A 21,565-nucleotide genomic window follows, 5' to 3' on the forward strand; every position below is an offset into this window, starting at 1 on the left:
TGATATGTACAAAGGTCCTTTGCCTTTCCCCAATGAACATAGCCAGGGAGCTTAAGGCCGGCAAGCATATCGCTGTAGTATCTCTAGTGAATACGTAAAACAAAGAAGATAGGAACAATACCTGATATCAATGTTGTAGTGTTCCCATAATGGTTACTAACATCTCTTTCCATCTCTTCTTTAGTTTGTGGAAAGTGATTAAGATACTGCCAACACTTTTTTTTGTTAATGTATATTTAATTCCATGCCCTGCAATGCAATTAAGTTAAATGCATACATTCATAAAAAATGGGGGGCTTCTCTGAAAACCCCTCCATTTTTCCACAAGCGTACAACCTTTCCTCCAAACACTCATCATCAAGCCATCATCCTAATCAAGACATCTGAATGACCAACAACCTCTACAGATCATCCAGACCCTATCAACTCATCCTCATCCAAGCAGTCCTCTCCTGTTGTTTCACTTTGGCCCCCTCAACCGCCGACTAGATTGTAAGCTCACAAGAGCCGGACCCTCTTGTCCTTTGGACCAGTTTGTTATTGTGTCTGGTTTTAAATGTTTTCACCGATTGCCACAGTGCCAAGGAATCCACTGGCGCTATATAAATAATTCTGATGTATGGGACCAACTGTTACAACCACTAGAATCTGTATCGAGAATTGTTTGTATGTGTTGCTTGTTCTTGTTTCATATAATTCAATTAATAGCTTGAATTAAAAACACATACCTCCAAGTACTTTAATTAATATAAGAGGAATGCTTGTTGATGGGATGTGGTTCGGGGTAGGTAGGTGGCAGGGCTTTACCAAGTTTAAGGTGACTGTGACCTATCTGTGGTTTACTGTTTTTATCTGCTGTGTTGTTCTTAAAAAGTTCTCCATTGAAAGGTACTACCATCGAGCAGATGTTTTGGGTCTACCTGCCCCTTTTTTAATGCAACAGCCCCCCACAATCTAAATGAACGTACTTGATGAGTAGAAAGCTCAAATATTGCTCTCCAACTTTCACAACATTATAAGATCACATTCGGCTACACATACTCAACCAACAAAATGGCAGCATTGCTGTTAACTTCTAGCAACAACAACTGCGTTCTACTAAGGTGTCAAAATAGAAACAACTTCTCCATTCCTAGAGTGAAAAATTGAGAATATAATATATTATTATATATTATAGAATTATATTATATCATTTAAATATTATTTTATGTTATTACAATTCAAACTACCAGGGTGCATAAAAAATGAACTACATTAATAATGAAGGAAGCATAATAACCCTTAATAATACCACATAAAAGTAATTTTTTATTTACACCTTCAAATGAGACTTTTCCGTATCTATCCTGAGGTGAATATTGTACCTACTGTACTGAATAGCTGAAAATAAATTGCCATCACATACCTTACAATATTTTAAATGAAACAAGGACACTTGTTTTAGGGAGTGTTTTATAAGTAGGGTAGGGTAGGATAGGGTGAGGATGCTTTAGTGTATATGTGTGTATTCATGTGAGTGTCTGTTGAGCGTGTGCTCGTAAATGTGTATGTGGTATTGCATATAACCACCACGCATTGTGAAGGGCAAAAACCAGCGAGCTTTTCATGCAAGAAAGGCTTGGTTGAGGCGTCCATACACAATGCGGTATTAATTTGGTGATATAACTTCCAAGCAATCTCCCCACACCAGCCTTTCGTCCACTAGATGCTCAACAGGGCCATATATAATGCATTGTAATAACAGGGCGCTGAAATGTTCAACTCTTCTGTAAACTTCTGGTTTTTATGAATATAACCCAAATGCTGTCCCATGCTATATTTCCCTATTCTTATTTTCTTCTCATCGTCCCTATTGGGTTACCTGGGTTTGCCAGACCTGGAACAGCTCTAGTTACTGGTTACTTGTTTTGTCGCACACATGCAGAAAAAGAGTTAATGCCCAAGACAAAATCTTTTGGAAAATGAAATGCAAATTTTATTTTATTTTCCATTGCCCTCAGTGGCCCTTTCGTTTTTTTTCCCATACTCCACAAAAGAGTTTTGCGGTTCTTCATATGATACAAACTTATGTAAGAAACTCAGTTCCTGGAATAGTTTGGTAAACACGACTCGTTGTTAAATAATTATGTCAACAATTCATTTTTTATGCATTTTGCCATGTATGAGAGTGACCGTTTTTTTTGGCATCATACTACCACCTTGACACTCAAGAGTCAGACATTAAAGGGCAACCGATAGGAAAAGGGCAACTATGGATGGGCCCCTGAGGACCTCTGGGCCCTAAGCAGCTACTCCTTTCACCCTGCGGTAATAAAATATCCTTGCTTGCATTGTTTGTACAGGCAAGACTTGCAGGTATAACAGAGGTGTGTGGTAATGGCTAAATAATTACTATGGTTAGATGTAATTTTTCTCCTAAAAGTCAAAATTATAATTAAAGGGACCTGATATTATTACAAATCATTCTTCAGATGCATTCACCGCTAAGATGGGCATGCTGTAGAGAAGTATGAGAAAGGATTTTGATAATTTCTCTCACCCTGTCTCAGGTATCCTGCACATCACTAACCAAGCGTATGTTTCACTTGAACGTTGTTATCTCTTCTAAAAGCCATATGAATGTTTGTGAGAAGCCCTGGGTTGCCCTAAACTGACTTGGCTAGAACATGTCTACACCCTCTGTAATACCAGTGTTCGATGAGACCTCTTCTCTACTGGTTCCCCACTGGTAACACTGGAACCATATGTAGAACCTTAAAGGACCTGGTGTACATTGACATAATCTGGTGGCCTCTGTCAACACAAGTGCTTGGGAGAAATCTGATGTCCTGTCCTGCTAGGCTACCAGCATCTGGACACCAGTTGTCTATGTGCAACCAGGTAACTCCAAGTTGGTAAGAGTCAAATTCCCACTTACATTGCTGCCACATGCCATAAATCTAAAATGAATGAGAGTGCCTTTGACCCACAGTACAATTGTTTTTGTATTTTTAATTGTTTCACATCCCCTTTTTTTAGCTCATAAAGTCATTCTGACCCGGGGTGATCTTCCTGGTTAAACATTAATCGGTCAGTAAATATAACCAGTCCAGGGCACCAGTAGGCTATTCATGCAGGTGACTTGTTAGATGTTGCAGAAAAAAAACCTGTTAGATTTGTAAAATAAGAAGCACCAGCCTCTTAAAGATGATTTTTTTAAAAAATTATTGTCTTGAAAATAGTGAAATATATATTCCAGAAAATACATTAGTAAATATATTACAGGACGGGGTATAAGAATCCTTCTTTTCCTAGGGTGCTAGAAGCCCTACTATCAGCCCTGCTAGTTCTATTACTTTTACAAGTGAATTAGCCTTTGGGGTGCATCAAATGCCTCATCATTTGCTAGCTTTCCCAATGTTTTACATTCCAAAACTGCTAAATGGGATTGATCTTCCCAACAAGCCCATTAACTCTATACTGGCGTGTGGCTCGCTGCCACATCCTCCATAGTGTGTTGTACCCTGGGCCTCCTGAAGTAGGGAATAGAATGTTGATGGCGCATTGGCGGATTGGGAATGGGGGCCATTGTCCAACCTTACTTCCAGGAGGAGGCAGGGTCACTGAATGTCAGGGAGAGCTGAGGTCTACATATAGCCACATTGTCATTAATACTCATGGCCGCAGCCATTATATGCACTAATGCGTGGTCTCTCTAACTGCGACCACATGGACCCCGCTTGCACATCTCCTGACAGGTGGTATATTTGCCTGTCATCTTCTAATGTGCCCACTGAGCAGCCAATCAGTGACAAGAATCATAGGACCATGGCTGGGGGAGGAGGGCAACTGCAGCTTCTGCCTCAGAAAGTGCTTGCTATTTTTTTCTTTAACTTTTAGCATTCCTCCTTATAGAGGCTGTCATGGACTTCAAGTGGTCCCTTTAGCAAACATCAAAGATCTTCGGCACCATGTATTGCTAACAATGGCTTCTCCCCGTTTTCCTGATCCCCAAGCCTTTGAAAATATATATATAATATATATCATAATTTAATATATATCATAATATATAAGAAAATATTGTGCCCAAGACTAATGATTCAGAACCATTTCATCCCAAAATAAATAAAATAAACTACAAGCACGTGAAAAAAACCCCACTCAGCGCATGTTCCCATATCAAGTATTCCCTTATATACAGCCTTTAGTAAATCAGCGAACAATACAGAAAGCCGGGCATACGCGGTCCGCTTCACCCGTCCTCCGTATCGATGACGGGCATCGCGTTCACACTTCCCACAACAGTGGGCGCGTCTATTCGGAACGATAAATGAATGGAAAGTGACGTTCTGGCACGGGATTGGCTGTTTATGAGAACTCTCTAGTAAGCCGTCATACAGTAGTAGCGCGATTGCCCAATAGCAGCCGCTGCACTAGAAGTGGTTGCAGGTGGCTGCGCTCAGGATAACCAGCCTTACGGGTTTCGGTATCTGATACATTGTAAGTGAATGCTTGCCTGAGATGTGCTCTGAATAAGTTGTACACGTGTAATCAAGGAGTGTGCAGTACAACGAAGCAGAAAGTCTAGATGACGTCATAAGTGTGTGTTCACACTACGTTTCTTCCTTTACAGGCGTGTGAGAAAGGCTGTATACGGTGATGCTCAAAACTTTATATATATATATATATATATATATATATGTTTGTGATTCATATTATACCTTACCCTATGTGTGTATTTGTTTTGTTACTAATTGCCTTTATATTATGCTTTATTCTCTTGCAGGTGTTTCCAGAGTGACCGGTTCTCTGTCCTGCTTTTGTGGCAACCCTGGGACATCCTATTAAAGGAATAATAACGTCAGGGTTTGAAAAACTGGAACTTTCCCTTTGTTCAGCAAGCAGGTAAATGAAGTTCTTTGAAACAAAGTTAACTTGTTTCCCTTTTTGGTTCATACATGTACAGCGCTATGGAATATGATGGCGCTATATAAAACGATAAATAATAATAATGATCTATATTACAGCATGTATTCAGAAATGCCTTAAGATGTATGGAGATAAACCTGGATAATGTACATTTTCACCTGACAGAGAGCAATTCAACCTGTAGAGGGGGGGATCTCTATTATAACTAGAGGGAGCCCCCTGATGATGTCATCACTGGGGGAGTCACTTTAACTATTGTTGTTAAATCTTACATAATGATTCAGGCACAGGACTCTGTAGCCCTGTTTTTCTGATCATATTGTGTTACTGTAAGGGATCCCCCCTGCTGTTTCGGCTCAGACCCTCTTTTAAGAGAATGCCCAAACAGAAACCGAAGCATTCTAATTTCTTTGAATATAACCCCATTTATCACTATGTTTAAGCTGTCATAAAACAGCAGCGCCTTGCACTAGCAGTGTGTACCGATGCAGTCAGCAACGTCACTTGTCATCAAGGGGTTAACATCCCAAATAAGCCCTTCTCCACGAAGCTGATGTATGACTCTCACACGCCTCCCTTCATTTCACATTATGTGTTGCTCATATACACATTTCCGTGACTTGTGGAGCATTCACAGTTCCTAGGAATAAAGGGCATCAAGGAAGAGGTGTTCGGCTTCAGATTGAGATGCTAACTTAATTGAATTTGTTTGCAAATTGATCTCTACTAGTACTTGTAGGTTATGGTGACTTATTTTCACCTGAATACTTGGTAACATTTTCTGCGTGAAAGTCCTATCTTTATATATATATATATATATATATATATATATATATATATATTTACTCACATATATATATATATAGGTATATATGTATGTATATATATATATATATACGTCTTTGAAATGGAATTGTTTGCAATTACACGGACTGTACTGTAATAGCTCTCTGTGTTTTGGCAGAGAGACTGTTTCATGGTCTCATGTTCTATATTTTCACAATATGTGAAACTACTTTGCTATGTACTGGTTTGACTTTTACAAGCGTAGATAATATTTACTCACAGATCTACAGATTTGTAGATATCTGGCACACCATATTTATGTGCATGTTATTCTTTTCTTACTTATGCACGTTAGAGACATTTCATTTTCTTTTAGGGAACAGTGAAAGCATGAAGTGCTGTGTTTATATGCAGGTGATACATAGTGAATAATTCTGTACAAAACAATCCGCATTGCTCTGATGTTTGCTTGTAAAACCATCAACAATTTGTGTTGGATACGTCCAATTTTCTATTCTAACCAACTTTGGCTATTGTAACTTTAGCCTGTGAATTTTAAGTAAATCGGTGTGGTCCATGTCGGAAGGGCCCTTTCTAAACTATTTTGAACCGGTATGAGGAGACAGGAAGAAGGGGTCTCGGGAACCTGTACTTACACCAGTAAATGCTTTGCAAAGGTCTTATGACGTACTCACCAACATTTCCTAAAGGAGGGGGTCCTAAAGGAGCGAGACCACACACTATGTGTGACCCTGCAGCATTGAGCTCTAGGTTACCCATTACAGATACTGGGTAGTTTGGAGTTCACAAGAGTTCACAAGTGTTTAGGGTGTGTGTGTGTCTTAGACGTACTGCCTGTGCAGTGTAATTTTTTCCTTTAATCCTATTAAGTTGGGAGATTGTACATCATTGGGACATCATTGGTGATTTTCCATTGTGATTGAGTTCAGGATTTAACTGGTGCCATGTAGAGGAATTGAGGGCCGAAGGTAAAAAAAACAAACAAAAAAACCCCTCCGCTTTCTTTAAACCTCTTTATTATACCAAAATAAGTGCCAATTTAGACTTCATTAAATTGCCGATGTAATCTGATAATGTACCATGTTCTTTTTCTTTAAAGGAATGGCATTTATCTCTGGGAAGACTTCATGGGTGGCATTTAACTGTGGTATCTTGATGGGATTTGTCACTGCTTTCTTCTTACTTCGGGTTATGACGGAGTATGGTGAAACTGAAAAACCTTTGGAGATTCGGTCATGGAAAAATAATCTGCACGATTATTTACTGTCTCACAATGCTCACAGCCATTTTTCAGGTAAATTTTCCTCCAGCAAAAAATTTACATACAGGTGATATGTAGTGAATAATTTTGTACAAAACAAACAGCATTGCCATTGGACACATCAAATTTTCTATTCTAAGAAACTGGCTATTTTAAGGTAAGTTTAACCTTTTGTGTTGTGAGGCAAGGTTTGGTTTTTTTTTAAGTACAATTTTAAGTATGCGTAGGTGGCTAGGTGTGGCAGGGAAGGGCTGTGGGTGTCAGTGCACAATGGTACAGTTGGGTGTCGGTGCTCATTATATATATATATATATCACAATGAGACTTTTTTTTATTTTTATTTTATGGGGCTTTGACAGATGTGGGAAGGTTATATCACAATGTCTTATCCCTGCATGCAGGTCCAGACTGGGAATAAAAACCAGCACCAAAAATAATTGAGTACCAGACCCATATTTTATGGTGCCATTATTGTGCAATTGTTTCGGTTGAGAAGAGGGACAAATATTTTTAAACTGTCTTTGAAGAACACATTAGTCCTAAAAAGAACACACATGCAAACACATAGTTCCAAAAAAAATCATTGTAGCCCAACTGTGAGAGCACCAGTATAATCCTAATACTAAAAGTATTTTTAGGATAAAAGTAATCATTTGCAAGTTTATTTAAATAAATTACTGAAAACAGAGTTCTTTAAAAGACAAGAATCACTTTCACAGTGCTGTGGATAGTAAACAGGGCAAATAAACGTGTAGCTTTTCAAAAATATTTAACGCTAAAAATGTAAGAGGTAGGTTGAGGGAGTTGGAAGAGTGTGAGCTGCATGGATGATCAGGGAGAGTGGCTGTGTATGTGTAAGTGTATGGTGTTAAAGTGGGTGGGTGGGTGTGTATGTATGTATGTATGTATGTATAAGTGTAGAGCTGCCCCAGACCCACCCACATTATAATTTATTCCCATCCCCTACCACAATCTTTGTCTCCTAACCACCATATTCATGCCCCCCCATCATCATCACCCCCCCAACATTGCTTCATACCCTACCCATATTGCACCACATATAGGACACATATTTACACCGACCGACATCTGATTACTGTCAGAAAAATATTTACACTTTACAGAGATGCAGACAGTCAGAATGATCAGTCTCTAATTGTGCGCGGCAGCCTGTTTATTTAAATGTAACTGCAAGCCTTCTAAGAGAAGTTATACGTCTATATATAATGAATGCACATTTAAACATGCAAGGCTTTGAAAGGATGTAAGTAAGGAGACTGCAGCCTATTGCTCAGTGAATGGAATACAGGACCTCTGGGTTAAAGGGACACTCCCGCCATCATAGCTGTTGTAGCCCTTACATTTCCATGCTCTCCCCTTGCAAATGCATTCGGGCGATTCTGCAGAATCTCTCCATATATATTTCCCCTTTGCCTGCCCTCCCTGCTGTTTTACATGCAGTAGATATGCACTTCTCCTGGCACATGAAATACTTACAGCGAGTCAGCTCCACTTATGGCTGGGAGAATGCTGCAGGCGAGGATCTATTGAGACCCTCATATGCTTGCATCGAAAAGGAAATCACCTGGTGTGCTTTCCTGTGAAAGATTGTCTGCTTCAAGCAGCCAATCAGAGAGCAGAGGAGAACGGAAGCTGCAGCTTTTTCCTAAGGTACATTAGTTTTATTCATACATTTTTAAAGAATGCATATTAAAGTACTTATGAAGTACTTCTTTAGAGTGGCTGTTAGGGACAGTAAACTGTCTCATTAAGACTCCTGGACTTTGGAATCAATGTGGCATCTTGGCATTGAAGACATCTTTGTTTAATCAACTCTTTATCATGTGGCTGTATTTCTTTTCTTCCTTGTATCAGTTGATCTTTCCTGCTTGCTAGTCTTCTTTGTTTCAGATGAAGCAGCTTCTGCTAACTTACTTTTGTTTCATTTTAATGTGCGTTACGGAATGCCAATTTTTTATTTTTTTTTTATATTTTCATGTTGCAGGTAATAGCAGTGTAAATAATGACCTATTCAGGAAAGTCAGGGTGCTTTGCTGGGTCATGACAGGACCAACAAATCTGGATACAAAAGCAATACATTTAAAGTACTCCTGGACACGTCACTGCAACGTGGTCTTATTTATGAGCTCTGTTGACAATAAAACCTTCCCAACGATTGGTTTGGGTACCAAGGAGGGCCGAGACCAGCTCTACTGGAAGACAATTCGAGCCTTTCAATATGTGCACAAGCACTACTTCAACCAGGCCGACTGGTTTTTCAAAGCTGACGATGACACATACGTGGTAGTGGATAATTTACGTTGGATGCTTTCGAACTATACTCCTGAGCAGCCGATCTACTTTGGCAAGCGCTTCAAACCCTTTGCTAAACAGGGTTACATGAGTGGGGGAGCTGGTTACGTACTGAGCAAAGAAGCCCTTAAGCGATTTGTGGAAGGATTTCATTCTGGCGTCTGTGCCCACACAACTTCTGTAGAAGACCTGGCACTGGGTCAGTGCATGGAAAAGATGGGGGTTGTAGCTGGAGATTCCAGGGATACTGAAAAACGAGAAACATTCCATCCATTCACACCAGATTATCACCTGACAGGGCATTTTAGCAAAAGTTTTTGGTACTGGAGCTACTGCTTTTACCCTATTGTTGAGGTAAGCACACAAAAACGACACGAAGCCTTAGGAAACCCAAAATGATTGAACACAAAAAATACCATTTACAATACTAAAACTGTTTAATGTGCTACTTTTACACATCCTTTGCCTACTTTCTAGCACAGCCCCCCCCCAAGGGAAAGTGTCCTCCTCAACCATCTTATATTGTCTATTTGCATTTAAGGCACATTTTTATGCTAAAATACTGGTTAATTTAATTGTGGTTACCACAATTGCCAACTGGACCAATAGACCAAATATTACTCTTAGCAAGTTGTCTATGTGACGCTAGCACTATTTGGCAGTTTTTATACTTTTTAATAATTCGTTTCTACTTGTCAGCTTACTTTAAAGGGGGTCCCATGGAAAAATATTTTTCTCCTTGAGGGTAAAATACAGTGCTGTATACAGTAATGGTGGTTAGCTTTGACTACACAACAAAATAAGGATTTTTGTGTCATTTAATTTCCTTTATCTGCAGACTCTTCCTTAACTCTATAGACTTTCAAAGCATTATGATAAGGAGAAGGAGTGTTAACATGGTAGATTGGACTCAAATATCACAACTACGACACTACAAATATGCAGCTACCTGAAAACATTATACAAAATCTAAAACTGTTTAAAAAAGTAGAACATTTGGTGGGAGTTCTCCCTTATAGTGTCTGCCAAGATTTAATACTGGTGAGCACTGGAACATGAGAAGATTATTAAGTAAATGGCGAAAGGACACTGTGTTTTATTTAAAAATGTTCACACAACTTATAAATGGTACGTTTTATGCTTTAAAATACCATAATATATGGTAGTTAAAATGTTCATATATATTACAGTGTAGGCCACCTCAAATTATAGATCTTTTTATTTGGAAATAAAAATCTGACTGATGTCGGTAAAGTTCCACCTGTTAGTATTGTGTGGAATTTTACAAAGCATAGTTAGTGCTGGAGGAGTAAAATTAGTGTTTTTTAAAAAAAAAGAAATATAGGATATATGGATGATTTAAGAAAACTTATGAAAACGGAAAAAGTACATTTCAGTAGAGGTAGGGGTACAAGTAGGGACTACAAGATCAACTAAATCAACATAATTAAGGAAGTAAGAAAGAAGTAACAATTAAGGAAGTAAAAAAAAAAAGTGTTATCTTAAAATATGTGGCTGACAACCCTACCTTATGCAATGCGATAGATCACGATGCAAGAGGAAGCTGGCAAATGAAAATAGCATACGAGCAGTAGACTTTTATCAGAAATGGAATATTTTGAAATTTAATATTTACCATTTAGTAAAAAGGATAAAGAAAAAAAAATAACATATGCTCAATGTCTTTTCTCCACAGGGTCCACAGTGCTGCTCAGATTTGGCAATATCATTTCATTACGTTAATCCTGAACTCATGCATACCTTAGAATATTTCACCTACCATCTTAGACCATATGGATACCAATATCGTTACCAGCCACCATTACCAGAGAATGCAAATAGACTCCCAGTTCACACCCAGGAGGAGACTATAGTACAGGAGAAAACTTTGAGACCCAATGGAACCATATCTCTCAAAACATAAGAGAATTGTCACCGCAAGCCTGTTAGTGTAAGGAAATATATTTGTGGCGAAGGATGATCATGGACTTATCCACTATACTTTAATATATGGGGGAAAATATCAAGTCTTTTTTTTATCTGTCTTTCCCTCTAAAGAAGTATCTTATGGACTATGTTTAAAGGTCAACTATGCTGATCCAGGAGGAGGTGTACTAAATATAAAAAAGAGCTCTTGCACACTTCATAGTGCTAATCGTATATATATACTGGTGAAGAATCAACAACAACTGGATTGCTAAATGTTCAGTTTGCAAGACACTTAAGTAAATTGTGTGTGTATATATATATATATATAATATATATATATTCAAAAATGACAATCATATGGCATCCGAAACATTGTACACAGTTAATGATGTTATTGCATTGAACTACTTTTATGAGTCTTTGTGTTTTTTTTTTTAAAGAATGTTGAAAAGGATATCATTAGTTTACTACATACCTGTACTGCAGAAGGGGCATTGTTATGATTTTTTTTAAAGGAAACGATTTTATATACTGAATACTTTATAATACAATATTAATTATTTCGTACTCATTAACATGAGATAATAGATCATGCAGGACATTGCTTTTAATAGCACATTAAACCAATAACTGGTTTCTTTTTACTGTAACGATGGGCAAATCTTGTGAGCAGCTCTGACCGGATGCAGAACAAGTCACTGCTCCAAAAAGAAGCCAGAGGTATTTTTTGTGTAGCACACAGAAAACCTGGTGTAATGGAAACAACTACAGTAGGAAAATAACCATTCATTAAAACATCTCACTGTGTGAAGTTATTATCATTGTGTTTTTACTTACATACACTACTTACACAGACACCTAAATGTAACATACACTATAAACATTCTCCTGTACAACTGCAACTGCGTCTGGTATTGATGCTTATGGCTGCGTCACCGAAGTGTTGATGCCTAGTACAGGAATGCCCACTTGAGATCTGGAGACTTGTGCTCAGTCCTGTGGTTTCTTGAAGTGCCCTTGCTCCTTCTGTTTTTAATATTTGAGTTTCTGTTTCCTGGCTTTGCCTACATACATACAAACAAATGAACAAAAAACAAACATACATCCCACCTCCCAACTGCCCGCTTACCTCTCACCACTCCTGCAGTTTGCTGGACACTGTGCGGCCAGCCTCTGTTTCACAGCAGGGTCACATGACGTAAAAGTACCCCGATACACTCCTTTCTCACCTGGATCTGTGAGGCGACCTCTTCGTCCCCTGTAGTTATGCTAGAGGTAAGTCCTCTGCCCTCTCTGCTGCTGGGAGACCTTGCTCCCCACCTATCTCCCTACATTGGTAAGGTTGTTTTGCCCTGACACCACTGCCATTTTGCCATCAACCTCCCGTTTGCTGTCCAAGCCAAGAATAGACCTGTCTCTCTCCACGTCATTGATGGAAGTTCTATGAAATTGGGTCCTGTCATCACAGAGACTCCTAACCAAGTCACCACGAAGCCTCCAGCTTTGATGTTGTCCAAGCACCCTTGTTTCCACTGAGTTTGGGTCTACCCTGGCTGAGGAAATAGATCCAATAACTACAGCACTCTATCAGTTGACTTCATTGTTGGCCTGCCACTGCATAAAACCATACCACTGACACAAAGGTAATTGACCTGTTTAGCAAAATGGCTGACTTTGTCCCAACTCAAGGAGTAATCACTAGCAAAGAGACTTCTTCCTTGTATATGAAAAATATATTTTGTCTATGAAGTATCCAACAAATGAACCTCTCTGCAGGGCCCTGTGGGGTTCTACTTTTTTTGTAATACCTTTTGATAAGGTAGGTTGTTGTCCACTGCTTTCAATCACGGTAATACGCATTGTAATTGTTGGAGTACTATCATAATTAGGACTGGGCTGTCAGGTGCTATAAAAAATAGGCAAATGACTTATGTTTTCATATTACCAATGAATGTTTTGGCTGCAGTATTAAGGCAAACATATAATAGGATCTTAGGCAACACAACACTTAAATAGAAAGTTTAAATACTTTTCTAGGTCTCAGTATCTTACACTGATGTACACATGGAATCCACTGTACATCTCTCTTGGAAAACAAGTCCACAAGCAGGACAAAATAAGGTGGTTCTCGAGCACCATAATAATACCTAGTGATGTAGTGCAATAATTCATCACTATACTAAGATTGTTGCAAAATATAAAAAAAGCAACAAATGGGAACAAATCAATTGACTAAAAAAAAACAAGCAAAAAGATTAATTCAGTTTGCAAAGACTGGGCTGTGTGCATTGATTTTGATTGGATAATGAAATGGCACATTAGTCCTATAACACTAGTCCTAAGGCTGTGTATGAAAATAGGACTTGCTTCATAGGCACTTGAAAATTGACCTATCGTCTCCTTTCCCAAATGCCAGGGATACAAAAAAAACACATTATTATGAAGGTGGAAATTATTTTACAACTGTACAGCACTTTTAACTTATTTTAATTTGGATATATCTTAAATTTATTTGCAATCATTTCCCTAATGCCAGGGGCTCATATCAGTACTTTGAGTAAGTTGAGTTCACGATACAACCCTTTTTTTGTTCTAACCTATAACGTATTGGACACGTCTGAATTGTGTTCTTTTTTTTGAATATCAGTGGCTGGCTGTGAGTCAAAAGAGAAGGTGAGCCAATTACAGACTGCATTGTAAAAATAAGAAGACATTTTTCTTCTAAATGCAAGTTCGGAGTAATTATTTCTCTGTACACTGCTGGCACTCCAGGAAACATCTTACTTTGTAAGTAAAAAATGAAAGTGTGTTAATGACTGAATTACGCCTTTTTCTTGTTTACTAAAATCTATGTTATCTAAAGGGGTTAAATAATAAACTTGCAGATGAGTAAAGATGATATTTTTGGAGAGCAATCAGATGTTATTTGTTAAAGACAACTTTCAAATTCAGTATGTTAGGCCCAGTAGACAGTTGATTGTAAACGTGTGTGTAGTAGATACATGGACTGGTTACCCATTCAGGCAGAAATGGTACGAGGGTGGAGTGGTGAGAGTTTAAATGAGATGCGATGTGAACAAAATTAACCATGCATGAGGTTTACTGTAGTCAATTGGCATCTTTGTGTTGTTATGGGAGTCCTTTTGTCTAAATTTGACACCTCTCCTGGGGTAATTGTTTAAGAGATAAACAAAAGTTAGATCACAGACTGACCGTGTATGGTCTTCATGGAAAGAGAAAATTCTGACAACTCTGAATCTGAAAATATAACCTTTTTAGAAAATCCATACTTCAAGATATCAAGCTTTTCTTGAAATAGGGTGCTGTAAATGGAAAACCCCCCTTGCTGGGTGTCAAAAAGGTGGCCCTATCTCGTAGCCGCTCCTATCTTTCCGCCCCGTTCATCAGAGGCCGTCCTGACCTGCAGTCAACATGTAAAAAATTATCCTGCACTTGGGAATTAAAGTGTGCTTACTAGGGGCCAAAATCTAATTTTGAGTAAGTTGCCATCTTTCCTCGCCAGAACCCTACGGACAGAAAAACTGTTACTTTACCATTCAAGTGAGTAATTGGGTTTTCTGTAATTTCTACTTTTTATTTGTATCTGTTTGGTGTAAATAATCCATTTATAATCTTTTTTGTTCATAAGAAATATTCCTTTATTAAGTTCTGCCTTTGTCTGGTAAAGACTCACGTTACCCGATGAGACCATTTTATCAGTACTTTGAAATCATATAATTATTGTGTATTAATTGTAATATTGTGTGGGGTTTTAGTCTGATTCGTTATGATATTAGTTACCTCATTATAGTTAATTGTGGGTGGTATTAAGGGTGGATATTTTTATTTTTATTACCATTTCCGGTCTAGGGCACACAGATAGTGAATTTTAACCCTTTTACCACCAGAACCAAGTCATGTGCACGCTTGGAGTAATTTTCGCTTTCACAATACTGTAAGTGTAGTTTTCACATAACCCAACAGCTTCCTATTTCATGTATATAAGAGTTTTTCCTCTGATATCGTAGCCCAGTCTTTTAAGCTCAAGATAATTATCATGTTGTACTGTACAATAGAATGTATCAATCCCTTAAGGATGTAATATTACACCCCCACAAATCCAGGACTGAAAGCTGAAGATGTGCTACCTTTACCGAACCCTGAGAATTCCTGCCGCGATTGGGAGGGGGGAGTCCGAGTAGACAAGCAGCAGCCAATCAGAGCTGTTCTGAGTGAATCATAGGCACAATGTATTATTTGAACAACTGTTCCTGGAATACACTTCAATTAGAGAGGGGAGGCCCAGGCTTACCAGCAACAGCCGATAACTATAATTTTAAGAATTTAAAACAAAAATTAAAGAAAGGTCTACTTTTCCTGAAAAATACAATATAGAAGTTGTATGGTTAATCTAAATGAGAGGGGAGGAAAATATAACTGAAAACAAGCAAAATGGTTTTAACCTGCCACGATTCCACCCTGCCAGCCTGGACTCGGTATTTATTTGGGTGTTATGTATGTTGCAGCCTCTAGACTTTGGTGCCCTAATACATGGAACATTTTAGTTGAAATGGACTGAACGTTCCAAAGACTGGTTTTATGTATTTATTGTCACATCCTAATTTTATGCAAAGGTTTTAATTCATTTTATCATTTGAAACAGTCAATTACCGTATTTGCTCAAATATAAGACAAGGTTTTTTTCAGAGCAAATGCTCTGAAAAATACCATCGTCTTATATTCGTCAAATAGAGGTCTGACTATAAGACTAAGATCCAGATCGCCTACAGCACTGCAGGGGACCTGGATCCTCCTCTCTGGCAGCCGGTGAACGTTTGTGCGATATGCCGCTGCTACCCAGAACTTCCGCTGGGGCTTCTACGACAGAGCACTGGCGTCACATGACCTTCCAGTTCTCCACCATGGAAGCCCCTGCGGAAATGCCGGGTAGCAGCAGAGGTTGTCTGCACGCTTGTGCAGACATTCACCGGTTGCCCCCACTAGACACCAGGGAGTCTGAAGCACAAGGGACAAGTCTGGGGATGCATTGGTAAGTCTGGGAGGTGGCAGAGTGGCATATCAGGCGGTATAAGGCATATCAGGGAGGCAGAGTGGCAAATAGGGGGGGTATAAGTCATATCTGTGGGTGCAGATGTAAGGCAGGGGCGTCCCACACGCGGCCCGCGGAACCTCGAGGTGCGGCCCGCGTGAGATCGGCAGCCAGGATCACAAGAGCCCTGCTGCTTACTTGTGGGAGGGGCTATTCTCTGCTCCAGTCCTGCCTCCTCTGTGGGGAGAACCAGGGAGGCCGCGCCCCCTGCTGAAGTCTGTGAGCGGGATCGAGAGCTGTAGTGAAGGTAAGGTGGTGGGGTAGGTTGTGTGAATGAGTATGTCTGATTGAGGGAATGAATCTGTGAATGAATGAATTTGTATGTGTGTGATAGCATGGATGTGTAAGTGCTGGAACCTAGGCATGATGGGACTGTGATTGCTGTTAGCAATCACACTCCTATTATTATTATTTATTATTATCCTTTATTTATATAGCGCCAACAGTTTACACAGCGCTTATCATGCCAAGTCAGCCAGTACATGCTGAAACCTGGCTAGCTGCCCCCCTTGTGAATTGATGTTGCCAGCAGTATGGGGTCTGCACTTACAGCCACCCTGTACCAGCATGTATTGGCTGACTTGGGATGATAGGAGTGTGATTGCTAACAGCTAACAGCAATCTGCTAACAGCATTCACAGTCCCATCATGCCTAGGTTCCAGCATTCATTGGTTACCTGGGTATAAAAAGAGTGTGTTTGCTGTTAGCAATCACATTCCTATCATGCCAAGTCATATTGTTGATTTTTTTTTGTCCAATTGTGGTGTGTTACTTTTAATAAAAGTGTGGTTACACACTAAAATTGGACACAAAATACAATGCCCAGCCAACCAGTACAAGCTGGAATCTGGGTATGCCTGAGATTGCTGTTAACAATCATAATATATAATTTTTTAGTACAATTTTGGTGTGTAACTTACTTTTATTAAAAGTGTGTGTGGGGGGGATCACTTTCAGGTTTGGCTAAGTGAACCTTGAATTTTTGGTTTTGGTCCAGAATTTTCATTTTAGTGCATCCCTAAAATAAATAGAACTATTTTATTTTTACTTATCCAGAATCCTGAATTTGTAGGCCCAGAAATCAGTAAAGGTTTTGTGTCATTTACTTTATTCTAATCTGCATATCTTATTAAAGGCCATATTTTCTCTCAGTGAAAAATGAGTGCGGCCCTCGCACGTGATGAAGTGGCCCACTGCAGAAAAAACTTGGACACCCCTGATCTAAGGGCTCCACCAAGTGGCTGTAACTGCCAAATTCATTCTGTAAGCTTCTAAATGAGCCACATACATCCAAAATCATCAATATTTTTCAGGATAAATGCATTAGGGCTTTTGAAACTGAGTCTCATGAGGCCAAGCTGCCATTATTTGTTAAACATATTTGCAGGATCAGAAACAACACAAGTTTACTGCACAACGATGTTGTCAAGCTAGCTTAATTTATTTATTTGACTGGGTAACTAAAATAATAGACCAAGGATGAACAGTAGACATAAACTATCTAGATTTCAGTAAGACATCTGACCCTATCTATATACAAATGCAGTGTTAAAATAGTTGAGTGGAAAAGGCCAGTGAAGTGCCGGTTGTATAGCTAAAGGCATTAATAGCGGAAGGAGAGAGGTGGTTCTGCCATTTTACAAATCTCAGGTCAGACCTTAACTAGAGTATTGTGGACAGTTGGAGACCCTCATCTCCAGAAGGATAATGAAATATTGGAATAAATTGAGAGGCAGGCTGAATGATTTATAGGATTAAAAAATATAACGAAGGACTAAGGGAGCTCAATATTTATAATTTGGAGGGAAAAAGGCATACATAGAATTCTACACACTGAGCTCCCTCAGATGTGATAGAAATTCTTAAATACTTAAAGGGTACAGGAAGAAAGTTTATTTCATATGATAATAATAAGTCATCATTTAAAACTAGAGTGTCAGTGGATTAAATGTAATGTAAGGACATTTTACTTTACTGAGAGGGAGGTAGATAAATTAACTTTAGGCATAAGATTATTCTAAATCTCAGACATGATCAAGGACTAGTAATTTATGGAGGTTGCTCCCTAGGCCTGACCATTCTCCTTACCTTGGTGCGATGTTTACAAGCCATGATAGTCAAATATCTTATGCAGAACGTTACTAAATTCAATTTTAAGGGAGCTAGCATCATTTAGTACAGCGAGGGAATATAAAAACGTGTAAGATAGACATAAAGCTATTCTGACAATAAAGACAATACCAATGAATGATTAAGGTCTAAGTCTTTACTTAGGTGCAGACTAGACAGATACGTCAATTTTTTTCCCAGTCCAGCAGTGTAGACGACAAAGAAGCAAACAATTGGGGTTTTAACCCCTTAATGACAAAGCCCGTACATGTATGGGCTCAAAATGCATTGTTTTCGATGGCTTTATGGACTGCCCATTGTCCTTAAGGGGTTAAAAGAAGACAAGACGGTCTTGAGAAAGGACCGGAGGTGGTCCGAAACGGCCGTGCTGATTGAAATAAACTAGTGTTTAATGCACTTTGCCGTGAGTGCCCATTTTTCTTTGGTTACATATACACACACACACATGTAATTATATCTAGTTATTATTATTGTTCACATGTGAACTCAGCACTGGAGGCATAGAATCAGACATACAAATCCCGTATTTGCAGGTATACAATAATAATGTATGGAAACATAGCAAGAGATAGAACTACAGGCATAGATGATAGGTTGCACAACCTAAAGCCAGCTCTGGCATCCACATTGCCCACATAGAACCTGACCAGCACCCAGATTCACAAACTCATTAATTATCTCCCTCATTCAGACAATTCATCCACACATTCATTCATTCTCTCTGTCACGACCCAGGTAAGCAGGTCGGGTAGGAGCCCAGTAGCAGGGGATACAAAGGGTTCCGTTTGTACCCCATGATGCATGACGGTAAGTGGGGTGGTACGGACAGGCGCAATAAAACACAGTACAAACAGAATACGTGGAAAGGTACTGTATTGATATAGGTGATATGACCAGCAAGTAAAGGCAGAAAGTCTCTAGGCAGGATGCCCACTGGATGGGCTGATGGCAGGAAGCCCACTGGCCGGGTTGACGGGTACGGAGGCCCACTGGCAGGGCTGACGGGTACGGAGGCCCACTGGCAGGGCTGACGGGTACGGAGGCCCACTGGCAGGGCTGACGGCAGGTACAGGCAGGTAGCTCAGGTACAGGCAGGCAGCTCAGGTACAGGCAGGCAGCTCAGGTACAGGCAGGCAGCTCAGGTACAGGCAGGCAGCTCAGGTACAGGCAGGCAGCTCAGGTACAGGCAGGCAGCTCAGGTACAGGCAGGCAGCTCAGGTACAGGCAGGCAGCTCAGGTATAAGGCCAAAGCAGGGCGGTCATAACACTACAATGCAAAGGCCCTGACTGCAGGGCTAGGCAGGCTTATAAAGGCTGTGATAATTAGGTAGCAAGGTGCACCTGGACATGATAATCAGCCAGAGTGGTCCTGAGTGGCAAGGGCGGCCACTAGTGGTTGAAAACAGGAATGAGCCACACAAAGTATGAACAAGTCCAGCCAGCGAAGGGTGAACACGTGACATACCCCCACCGCAAGGAGCAGCCTCCGGATGCTCACAGAACCATGGAACAGTGGTCTCACCGTCTGCGGTGAGACTTCTTCTTCTTCTTCCTAGCACGTAGTGCTTTCTCATACGCTTCCAGATCTTCACGACATATTACATTGCCGTTGGAAGTCACTACACGATCTGATGGCAGAGGTTCTGTTGTGCTGAGTTGGGCTGGATAGGCCTCAGCTACTGGATACACAGACGTGATAGTCCCGGTATGTGCTTGTCTTGTCCTACTTCTACTCCTGTGAGTGGTAGGAGTGGTGCTTCTGACTGCACAAACAGCCGGGGGGTTGTTCTCCATGGATGTGTCCATGACCTCTGCATCAGATGAGCACTGTCCATATAGGACCACTCGGGGGTGTCAGACAAGGTCTGGAGGTCTTCTGACATTGTGATGGAGGGCATAGGAGTCACAGGTGCTGAGGACTGGTTAACCCCTGCATCACCTGTCTGTGTTTATAAGCCTGCCTGGGCTAGGCAGGCTTATAAAGGCTGTGATAATTAGGTAGCAAGGTGCACCTGGACATGATAATCAGCCAGAGTGGTCCTGAGTGGCAAGGGCGGCCACTAGTGGTTGAAAACAGGAATGAGCCACACAAAGTATGAACAAGTCCAGCCAGCGAAGGGTGAAAACGTGACATACTCACTCATTCTCACTATCTACCTTCCCCCTTTTCTACCCCTTCTCACTATCTACCCCCCTCCCTCCATCCCCACTATCTAACCCCTCTCCCTCCCTCCCTCCCCACTATCTACCCCCCTCTCCACGATCTACCCCCCTCTCCACTATCTACTTTTACCATGCAAGTCAATGGGGCCCAGCTTACTTAAAAAAAAAAAAAAAAAATTCGAGTTGAAAAGCTGAATTGTGTATGTCCCAAATGTAGCCTTTTAGCCCCAAACAACCCTTCAAACCCATACATGGGTGGTATCACTGTACTCTGGAGATGTTCCTGAAAACATATTGGGATATTATTTAGAAGTGACATATACCAGAAGCTGTAAATTTAAATGTAAAGTACAAGTTGTGTGGAAAAAATTTAAATCACTAAAATTATTGCATGGAAAGTGTCAAAATGCCATTTTTGGAAATACCCAGGGGTGTCTAGTTATTAAAAATAAATGGTTTGACGGAGGTAAATTGATTCAGGACATGGAGACAGGATTACCAGATTTGAAAAAGTGGTTTTGAAATAGCGAACAGGTATTTAACATTTTGCATTAGCTTTTGTAGATGAGTAAAATATTTTGTCAAATTTTTACCATATTTTATGATTTTTTGAATAATGAAAGCCCTTTGTTTCCTGAAAAAAAACAATATATAACGTGTGTGGGTACAGTTAATGAGATAGAAGACCATTGCAGCTAAATGCAAGTACCCCAAATATGTTAAAACAGCATCGGTCACGATGAACAGCCCAGTTCATAAGGGGCTAAAAAAACATTTGTCTTATAATAATATATACACCGGCATTACATTAACCAGAGTCTATTCTTAAGCTCCCACACTATCATTTAACTTCTCTACAAGTCATCAGATACATTATAAGGACACCTGACCATTATACCTTCCATTACATTGCATTCCAAATACATAGGCATTAATATAAATT

General features: G+C 39.8%; 1 protein-coding gene across 1 annotated transcript; it reads left to right on the forward strand.

The window, feature by feature from the left end:
• Positions 1-6,906: 6,906 nt before the first annotated feature.
• LOC149285225 (glycoprotein-N-acetylgalactosamine 3-beta-galactosyltransferase 1-like) lies at positions 6,907-11,213 on the forward strand. Its single transcript, XM_089495592.1, has 4 exons — positions 6,907-7,009; positions 7,117-7,133; positions 8,888-9,643; positions 10,986-11,213. Exons 1-4 carry the CDS (start codon positions 6,907-6,909, stop codon positions 11,211-11,213), a joined length of 1,104 nt encoding a protein of 367 aa, XP_089351718.1.
• The last annotated feature ends 10,352 nt before the right edge of the window (positions 11,214-21,565 follow it).

Source organism: Sceloporus occidentalis, unplaced genomic scaffold, assembly GCF_023333645.1.
Source record: "Sceloporus occidentalis isolate IW3139 unplaced genomic scaffold, rSceOcc1.0.p SCAF_82, whole genome shotgun sequence".
Lineage (NCBI taxonomy): Eukaryota > Metazoa > Chordata > Lepidosauria > Squamata > Phrynosomatidae > Sceloporus > Sceloporus occidentalis.

What these genes read in the sequence shown, in the direction of transcription:
- LOC149285225 (XM_089495592.1), top strand. Translation starts at nt 6,907, where the DNA reads ATGACGGAGTATGGTGAAACTGAAAAACCTTTGGAGATTCGGTCATGG. An exon ending in GCTTTTACCCTATTGTTGAG is followed by an intron (nt 9,644 to 10,985) that starts GTAAGCACACAA and finishes TTTTCTCCACAG; the next exon opens with GGTCCACAGTGCTGCTCAGA.